The sequence below is a fragment of the Indicator indicator genome, chromosome Z (assembly GCF_027791375.1).
Source record: "Indicator indicator isolate 239-I01 chromosome Z, UM_Iind_1.1, whole genome shotgun sequence".
In the NCBI taxonomy this organism is placed as follows: Eukaryota; Metazoa; Chordata; class Aves; order Piciformes; family Indicatoridae; genus Indicator; species Indicator indicator.
Genome location: NC_072053.1, coordinates 55,702,828 through 55,713,451, shown reverse-complemented (window position 1 = coordinate 55,713,451; position 10,624 = coordinate 55,702,828). Strand labels below are relative to the sequence as shown.

The following is a 10,624-nucleotide window of genomic DNA, read 5'->3' as shown; positions in this document are numbered from 1 at the left end:
TTATAATATTAAAACCCAAAACTCTGATTTATTGTAAATTTAGCTAGATGCATTTACAGAGAAAAGGATGTTAATCTCTGAGTCAAAAGGTAGGGAAATAATTATGCTGGTCTGCAGCACCATGGTGTTTAGCTCCACTGCGGTGTCAAACCTGGGCACCAACCTGCCTTTGTAACACTGAAACATTTCAATATTCACCCCATAGAGTCTGTTTCCTTTTAATTTCCAAAGCCAGCCAGAGTATGAATTGGTTTTCCAAAAAAAAAAAAAAAAAAAAAAAAAAAACAACCAAAACCAAAAACAAACCCAGAGTCATCATCTTTACCTGTGATATATTTGTTTCTCAATGCCATGCATGTATGTAGGATCAAAGTTAATATCTTAATGTTTTTAAGGAGTGGCCAGTGTTTAGAAAGAGATGAAATCTTTCTTTAAAGAGAAAGGCTGCAGCTGTTGTTTTTTGCTCCAGGTTTTCTGCTGTAAAGCTCACTGCAGAAAAAATAAGTAAGTAAATATGAACCACAGAAAGCATCCACCTAATGACTGCTGCTTTTGCTACTTGTGGTCTGAAAAAATGCAACAAAGGAAGCTCGAAATAATCAAGAATGGTATAAATACTACTTATGCCAGCAGTCACATATGGTATATTAGCAATGTAGATTGATTTGACCAAAACTAAGACCAGTACATACATCTGTAATGAAACAAATCTACAAAATATTTTTCTGAGAAAACGAAACTTAATAACATAACTGCTCATCTGTAATAGAGTTATAACAACTGCAAATGCTAAAACTACTGCTAGTTTAATGCATTTTGTCAGCCTATGTTAACAAAACAGACGATTCATATGACAATTTCCTTGAAGAGAACAGATTGTGTGATAGGTCATAATCAAGCACACATCCTTAGAATAACAGCTCCAAAGTACTGCATACTTCTGTGAGTCACCCTGTAATGTAAAACCAAGTGTGATTTGTCGCACCATTTCAGCCTCCATTAAAATTAACGTAGTAGTGTAGAATTCTCCAAGCTTCAAAAGAGGAATATATAAATGGATAATGCTATCACTCATATTAAAGAAAATTCTCAGCACTTGCCAAGTCATGCTTTCTGAGGTATCTGCCAGTGTGGGAGGGATGCATGCTCTCAAGGGGGCCTGTGTTTCATGGTCATCTCAGGCAGGGGGCTGCAAAGTTCATTAAATGATCTTATCTCATTGCTGGTTCTGTTCAAAATAGCCCTGATATGATGAAGGATTTATGTTACCACCACTTCAAATAAAAAGTACCGAGGGATGCATTTCATTACTGCCCTGTGACACTGGAGAAGCCAGGGTGGCAGTGGTACTACTCCTCATTTGTTTGTGTCTCGCAGAGGATTTGTTTGCAGAAAGAGTCCAGCTCCAAAGGTAAGTAAGTATTTGGTTTTTGAAGGGAGTTTTTCAGAATAATGACAACAAGAAATATGTTTGTTCTCTAACTTTAATAATCACAAAAGTATATTCGAGGAAAGATGAGAGCATGAGGAACATGCCAGGGAAGAGTGCCCAGTTTAGCAGCATTCTAAGAAAGCTGAGTAGCATTGATACAGAAAAAATATTTACAGCCAATTTCCTTGCCCCAACACTGGATAAAACACCAGGAGATGTGGCTGTACATTCTCAACTGATGGGTAAAACAATAGCCAAGGTTACACATATACTTCTCTCACACAGTTTTTTAACAACGATCGGCTGGTGAGAGGCTTTTTGATTTCATGGTAGACACCTTCAAATGAATCAGGATCAGTTTCCAATGTTTTGTCAGGAATAGATGATCTAACAAAGAACATGAGCCCTGGGCAGGATTTATCTTCTTTGATCATAGACTGAGTCCCCAGGTAATCAAAAATCAAACAACAAAACAAAGCATACTGAAGATCCTTGACTAATAAATATTAATTTATGCTGTATACTTGTTCTTACAAATTCTTAGAATCAGGCTTCAAATGTATCTGGCAATGGGGAGAATCTAGTAATCAGAACAATATTTAACCATTCAGTATAAAAACACTTTAAATATGCCACGGATGCTGAAAATTAAGCCAGTAAGAGTTGGACAAATCTGTGAAAATCTCAGGAAAAGTATTTGGATATTCTGTATTGAACAATGTTAATGAATGCCTGTTCATTTGATGCTCACGTTGGTGCAACTGCCACCACAATCCCATTTTTGTGCACTGATGGCAAGGTGTATGGGAATGTAGGCATCCACCACGGAGAGTTAGGTACAGGGAGTGGGAGAAGCAGAGGAGCAGAGGGGTACTGAAAGATTTGATGAAAGGAAAAGTTTGGTGAGATTAGCATGCACAGTCAAGGAGAAATTCAGCTCTAGCAAGACGTGGAGAGAAATTTTCCAGAGGGAACAACAGAGATGGGGAAATTAGCCAGAAATATTTGAAAGCAGAGGCATGAGTCAACCAGGCTAGGGTGGAGGACTGGCATGGGAGGTGAAGAGAATCAACAGACATAAAGACAGAGAAGGGAAAAGCAAATATATCTCTCATGGAAGCCTTTGGCTGTGGGCTGAGGGAGAAGAGTCAGTGAGAACCACAAAGTTGAAGAGAGCAAGTAGCTAAATAAATATAAACCACAGAAGCAGAACTAGGACAGTAACAATCAAGTGGAGGACATGGAGGGAGATGAAACTGTTGATTCTTCAAGTGTTTTGCTCAAAAGTTTTTCAAGACTCTTAACCCTGTCTCAGAGGACTTCTGATCCCTCTGGAGCAGAAAAGCAAGGCAAGCAAATCAGTTGCCTCCAGTTCAAAAATTCAGTCATTCAGTTGTCTGGTATCTAGGGAAGAGTGAAAGCAGATGAAGGTTGAAGAGATGAGGAAGACAGGAGAAAACACCTTACAGTGCATGATGTTCAAAGGCATTGAAACTGCTACTACAGCAGTATGAGTTGCAAAAACCACATAGCTGCCAGAAGCCTTGCATTATTATGTTTGTTTTTCTCATCATGTGAGAGAAGGTCCTAATTTCGCAACAGTTTGAAGTATTTCTAATATAGCTGTTCTCCATATTAGCAGAATAGACCCAGACCTATCAGCTTTCCACAGAAAAGCAATAATGAACTGTGGGAAGTAGGAAGAAGGAAAGTGGTACAGCTAGGACTCCTGCAAAATGCTGAAGTGCAGACATTTTAATTTATGTGTTTAAATTGATTAAATTGCATGTTAGGATCGATTTGGTAGATGCACATGTGTAACTCATGCACACAGGAAACTCCTACTAGTATTGGTCAGTCATAAGTCAGTATGGTTGTCATTTTCATGTACAGAAAATTCCCCTTGCATGGAAAAGGCCAATTAATTTGTTTGGAGTTTATACCCAAAGAATGATCTCCTGACTTAGCACACATCCAGGTAAAAGTATGTCCTTCGAATTATGCCAAACTAGGAATATTGTTGGCAGAATAAATTTAGAACACCCTTATTTTGTTGCAAACTCCAGACAATACTGTTTACAGAAGAAAAGCATACATTGATAATCTGTAATGCTGAAGTGCAAGTGAAAGAAGAACAGTACAGTATGCATTCAAAGCCACTCATCTTTGCTGATGAGATACACCAATGTATTTTTGAAAGAGCCCAGCACATTGTTAGGAACCTTTGTGTGCCAGACAACCACACCAGCCTTCCCCTATTTCAAGGCTGGTGCTTCAGGTCAGCTCTAAGAGGTATGGACCTGTAACTGGGCACCAAGCATGGCAATCAGAAAAAGCTGTAAGAAACCTTCTCCCCATGTTCCTCGCAATCAGCGCCAAGGCTTAATCTGTTCATGATACAGACTGTATTATGCAACCTGCCACACAAACAGAAGGGTATAGGAGATTAAACCAAAGTGCTTTCTTCTGCCCTCGAAGAGTTTTACCCAGGATGTGACACTCTAGGTTAAACTTGAAACTGGTATGCATCCCCAGACAGGATCTCAAAGCAAACCTCAGCCCTTTGAGATGTGAATTGCTGCCATCTGCAGAAGCAGAAGATAAATTACATATTCAAGATCCAAAGAAAAAGAAGGAAATCATGTCTGTGATTACTAGTTCAGTTTTCTAAATTCAAAGCAGATTTCTTATTGTTTTAATGTTAAATATCAACATTAGTATACATAGTCTACTCTCCTATATATTGTGCAATTTTTTATTATTCCAATGCATTTATATAATAACTACCAAACAAGACTCATGAAAAGGTAGATTAATAAAATTATATTATTTCTAGGAAGATATATAACACTGAAAACTCTGACTGTGATATGCAGGAATCACAAGGGGGGAAAAAAAACAGCATTCTTGAATGGTGTGGGAGAAAAAAAAAAAGAAAGAAAGAAAGCCCATGTTTTTCTTTGCATATCATTTTCTAGCTATAAAACCTGTGACTTTCTATTTACTCCATGAAATGTTGTGGTGGTAACGGTTTTGCGTAAAACCAGTGAGTCGCCTTAAACTATTCATATTTTTACTTACATTTTACTTACGTTTCATGTTCCTCTTTTGTGTTACCAACACAATTTCTGAGTTCCAGTTAACAGTGCTAATGTCATAGCTTCCCTACTTTCTTAAGACCTCCTTTAGCAAATTGAGTCTAAATAATATCAACCTACTCTAAAGTTATTGAATCTAAACATAAACAGTCATCTTCATCTTGTGTAGGATTAAAGTCTTCCTAGAGTTTATTCGACTATTCTTTTCATTCAAGAGCAGCTACATTTGTTCACCAGCTTACAACTAAGGCTCTGTCAAAGATGATTACAAAAAAGGAGGCTCTTGTTATTGTCCTCTTGAAGGATTGTCACTAGAGGCTTAAATAAAGTTTCATTTAGTCCTAGATGGTGCAAGGTAGTTTAAGTCAGACCTAACTGCCAGATCTATAAAAGCGCTGTCACAACTACATATGTTTTAACAGTGTATTTCTGCCCACCTGTGCTATGATACCTAGAATATATTTTTTCAGGCTGCTTCAAAATCTGCCTGATGCATACTTCTCTTTTCCTAGCAAATAGGGTTTCTTTTGCTAACTGACTTGAATGAGGTTCCAAGGCATGAAAATAAACTGCACCCAGGAGATAAATGTTGGTGCAGAACCCCAATACAGGCTTAATTCCTGTTAACTCTCTTTTGAAAAAAAAGCTGAAGGTAAGAAGGAACAATAAAGTGTTTCCACCACTGAGAAGATTTTAGTACAGAAACTTAAACTTGGAGCAAATGAGACACTGATAAGAGAAGGTTTGATACCCCTTATTGCCCACACGGCCCTCAGGATTTATGGTAACAGTTTTGAAATAGATGGCAGGACAGAGGTGAATTCAAACACCTGTGCATATGACACATTAAGGCAAAGATGGGTTATTTTAGCAGACATATGCAGTTCCTACAGCCACCATGTGAATGGGCTCAAGCAGAGTGTTTGAAATAAGAGGTAATTTAGGGTATGATGATTTCGCAGTTTAGGAAAGCAAAGGCAAGAACATTGACACACTGGTGTTTATCAAGGTTATAAGAGAGTCAGTAAAATAATGATGTAGAAATTCTAAGTTCAGTTACATTGATATATACTTGAGTGTTCCCCAGTACTAAGAGGAAACAAAACAAAATAAAAGAGAGAGAGGGAGAGAGAAAGATTAGAGGCCAAGTAAGAGAAAATTGGAGACCAAGGTATCTGTATGTTAATGCAAAATAAAAGGACAGACTTAGAAAATGCTCTTGGTGTGCTTAAGCAAGCACACAGAAAATTTCACAAAGAATAAACAGAGACAAGTACCAACTCCTGCCCACTCCCTCCAAAAAATACCCTATTCAAACCTATAACACATAGTGCTACACACACTTGTAGTCTCAAAGGGTTCTAACCTTCCAAGTACTGTCAGCACAAGATAAGTAACAATGAAAGCCAATTCTGAACTTCTCTTCTACTGAGTTTACAACCTTTTCCTTGGGATTTTTTGCTGCGGGCAGGGGTGTTGCAAGAGGCACATCTGTAAAATAGAGTCAAGCCAGTACCAAGATTACCTGCGCTCAAACCAAGAGGCAGAGTATTTAAAAACAGTAAAGGATATATGTATTCTGAGCTTAAGCTCAGTTATACTTCATGTCAATGAGCTCCATAACTTTGCCTCTCCTGAAGAGGAGACATGTTCACCCTTACACATAGAGAAAGGACACATCCACAGTATATTAACAGGAATTCATAACTGTTCAGAAGGATGAAGTTATTATGCATTGACATAATTTCTGATAAAAGAAACCAGGAGACATTGTTTCCTGACAGTTTATTTTGTACCCTCTGGTATATCTGGGAATTTTGCTTGCTTCTATTCAGAAATATTGTCAGAGATTAACTCCTAGAGTGGAAAGTCTGACCCACATGACTATTACTGTATGATTTTCATAAATTTCTACATTTCTCTCAGTACACAGAAAGGGTAGTAAGTGTTATTTGGGAAGAGAGATTTGAGCTGGGAATATATATGTGGATATTTATAGAATATTCACATTTTCCGAAAACATGTAGTAAAAGAACTTTTGACTTGGAATTGGTTATCCCTTAGCACACCTAGAGGTGTTCAACTGTACTTGCAATGATGCTACCACTTGCACATCCAGCTATGAATTGCTCAGACCCTGAAACAAATGCTCAGTAAATTTTTCCTGCAAAAGTCAGGCTCAGATACTGTGCTTCTGTCATTTGGAGGCCATGAGTTGGTATATGGAGATTTTAAAGGGAATAACAGAGGTGTGATACAGAAATTCCACTAGGAAAGGTACCTTTTCAAACTTGGATGCTTTTGTTCTCTGCTCATAGACTCTATATAATGTGCCTCACAGTTTTTCATGAAACAATCAAATACCCAAATGAAATTATGTAAAGATTACCAGTTCCCAGTTGTGCTTTTCCTACAATGCCTAGCAGGGGAATGGCAGCAGTTTCTTCAAGCTTTTCCAAGCTAGCCTTGAGGGGCTTGTTTACTAGCTCTCTATAGCTCTGATTAAAAGAAATTAAAAATAATTGCCACAAATTCCAGCAATGCATGAGAGAGCCCTAAATATTTGTTTTTAAAAATCTAAATGTTCTGGAAAACATTATAATAGCATGTTTATGAAAAAAACCCCAGACAATAATTTGGAAAGCAACATGAATATTCTTGTTCCATATTTAATGACATTTTGAGAAAAGTAATGATATGATTTTCTGGCTGTAATGTGGGCTACAGGAGTTTGAGTGTTGCCCATGAAGAGTCACCTTGAGACAGGTATTCTTTTCTTAGGATAAGATTCATTCTGAAATTTGTTTTTAAGATGACATTTAACGAAGAGGAAGATACAGAATGGGAACAAATATTCAATGAATTTGCTCTATTTTGAAAACTGCAGAAGAGACAGAAATGTTTAATAAGCAAGGTAGCTTTTGCAAGTCAGTATCTTATAAAATTCTGCACATACTTCCCACATAAAGCTAATGTGTTACAATGATTAACATCAAATCATGAGAGCTCTTTTTCTTCATTGTTTTAATCTTAATCTACAACAGTGACTTTGTCACTTTATAGACACAAAAGCGATAAGGAAAAACCCCACTAGACTGTGTAATTTTTACATTTTTCTTTCAATTTATAAGTACAGTACAAAGTGTGTGAATCCATAAACTACAGAATACAACAGAACTGTCCTGCATTGTGACACTAAAGATCACAGGCAGATGGAGATGAGAGAGATTTGAGGTGAAAAAAAAGTCAAATCACTGCACATAGCATATCCTCAAGTGTCAGTAGCTGGAATTAAAAACTTCAATAAGAAGTCATACCCACTGTTATCCTGATCTGACAAAGCACTAACTGTGTGACCCTAACACTGTCAAAATTCAAAGCAGATAAAGTGTGCTTTAGCCATGAAAACAGATTAGGAACAAATAACTTTTCATATGGTTGTTTCAGTTTTCTCCTTCAGAGAAAATGAATAGCCAATACATACGTCATGAAGTGCGGGGATGTGAAACTAGTGATCTGAGAAACTTCTGGGAAAAGACTATTGAAGAACAAACTCGGTATCTGCAGATTGAAAAAGAACGTCAGCGAAGAAGTGCTCTGACAAAGTGGGTAGTTGGCATCTGGAAAGGTTATTTGAGTTTATATTGTAAATCTTTATTAAAGAAAAGTGATGACTATTTCAGTGATGCAATGAAAGCTGAAGGTGTTTTTATTTGATTTTTAGAAAATAGTAAAGCTTCACAAACTGACATTCTAATGCTAACATGTCTAAGCTATGGCTTCACAGGTTAAGAGAATTCACTTTTGTTCTATGAAATGGGTTTAAAATGTGGAATTTTCTAAGGCTATCAGGACAACTATCAGTACAAGGTTGCCCTGAACATCAAAGCTTATGCTCACAGCAGAGCTAGCACAGATGTGTAGCTCACCCCTCTTCATTCTCCATGGCCCTGTTTTCACAAGAGTATAGGTTGAATTCATTAAGAGATCTGAATCTGCATAAAGTAAATCCATAATAAAGACGACGATCAAAGTGTACTTACAGACCAAGGCAACTATCAACCATCAGTTATGTTTACCTTGATCAGCAACAATGAAAAAGACCAGTCTGCAGCAGAATCAGTACAGTTTTACCTCATGTGAAGTTCCCACAAGCAGAAAGTGCATGCAAAGGTGGCTATTTTGTCTTGAGATCATTCAGTAAGAATGGTTGGGGTTTTTTTTAATCTCCCTTGTATCTCTCTCTGGATTGATGCTTGAAAAAACAAGAGCAAGGATGGACTTGCATTAATAACTTTGGATGAAGGAACATGGAAATTACTCTCTGACATGCTTTAACCATTTGTAACTAACCTCATCTCAACACCTTAACTCCTTAGCTGTGAAATCCCTATCTTTTCTAGTTCAGGCGGTCTTTCAATGGTACACAGATGCTACCCAAAAAAAAAAAAAAAAAAAAAAAAAGAAAAAGCAAACCTGTTTGCTATGAGTCTAACATGTTTCCCAGACAAATAGTTCTCAGGACTGTCTATGCAAGTACCTTTTAAAAAGCGTTTCTGAGGGAGACTGGGGAAATGTTGGGTGATGCTACCCAGAAGGTGGCAGCAGTCAGTCTCCGGTGGAGATGACATGTCACTCCGGCACACAGAGGCGACTGAGCGACGGCACAATGGAGATCAAGATGAAGCACAGAGTTCAGGTGAGCCCTCACTGGGATTTAGAGTTATTCTTAAAATGCCTTCCAGCAAAGCACTCTAAAGAGGCAAGATGGTTTGCATGACAACTGGGCAAAAGCACCAAAGGACAGCACTGGTGGGAAACCTCAGCATTATAAATCTGTTCCCTGTAAAAATATGGAGAAAGCTGATACATGTTTCTGTCCTTAGGCTCAGGAATGAATGGATGGAGAGGCTGGAAAAACGGATAAAAATGTTGAGGACTCAACCCGAAGACTCATCTAGCTGAAGATCCCATGGTCATTACATGTTAGAGGAAAAAGATAAAATATTTTTTAGGAAAGCATGATGATGTGATGCAAAAACTTAACTCAATTTTACTTTGCGGCTTAAATAAGTTACAATTTATTAGCTGTCATTGTTAGAAGTTTCATATGTGTAATATCTATTGCTGCTTTTAAGATTGTGCATCCATCCCTTCATTTGATAAACAAAGCTGAAGTAGTCTGAAGTCTTCAAAATTAATAAATTATGGTTCACTGAGATGTAGATGTCTGGGGGGAAAGAGTTTAATTACGCAGCTAGTGCTCAGCAAAAGCATCTCCTTGACAGTTAATGTTTCTGTATTGTAATCAGTTTTCTGACTGTAATCTAATGAAGTTATTTTCTTCCCATCTATTAATGAACGGTTGAGATTTTGTAATTATTTTATATATATATATACATCTCACACTAAGGAAGAGAGAATAGGCACAATCAATGCCACCACATCCTGGGTCACTAGTGGAGCTTGAAGGCCCTGGTTGTCATATTAAAAATCTGTGAAGGTACTAATATGTATCCTGTGAAACATGTTGAGACACCAAAAAGGGTTGCTTAATTAGTTAACCTACATTAGCCAGCTTGAGACACTGTATCAGTGAAGACAAAACAACCTGGAGTTGCTTCTTGTACCCAAGCTGGTTTGAGCTGAACTGCTATTTCTGTTTTACAGAGTACCTTGATGCTTATTCACAGCTGTCTGTCATCATGAGTGACAAGCTCAGTTTTTTCCTCTTAACACATTTTTGCTCTAAGATCCCGTATATATTCCCTAACAACCAGAGCCTTCAGAAAGATGGCAGGTTTCCTCTCCCACATTTGCCATTAGTCAAAAATGCTTTCAGTTCCTTTCTTAATGCTTCATTAGGAAATGTGGCATTTCCTCCAACAGCGGTAAAGCATTTCAATAGGCTGGTGTAACAAAACTGCTTCGTTTTTAGTGTGACTGCTTTGCCACCACCAGAATGCTTGGGGTAATGTACTGCAAAATGGGTTGTTTAGAGCATGCTGAAAGTCTTTCCTCAATTGTTTAACCTTTTAGTTCCTTGTTGTAAGACCATTTCACTAGTCTAGTAATTCATTTCCTTTTGAAGTAA

The 10,624-nt window shown here is 37.6% G+C and overlaps 1 protein-coding gene across 1 annotated transcript; it reads left to right on the top strand.

Moving 5' to 3' along the window:
* Nucleotides 1-7,995: 7,995 nt before the first annotated feature.
* LOC128979814 (protein FAM240B-like) lies at nt 7,996-9,495 on the top strand. The gene is made up of 2 exons (XM_054398206.1): nt 7,996-8,135; nt 9,417-9,495. Exons 1-2 carry the CDS (start codon nt 7,996-7,998, stop codon nt 9,493-9,495), a joined length of 219 nt encoding a protein of 72 aa, XP_054254181.1.
* Nucleotides 9,496-10,624: the final 1,129 nt, after the last annotated feature.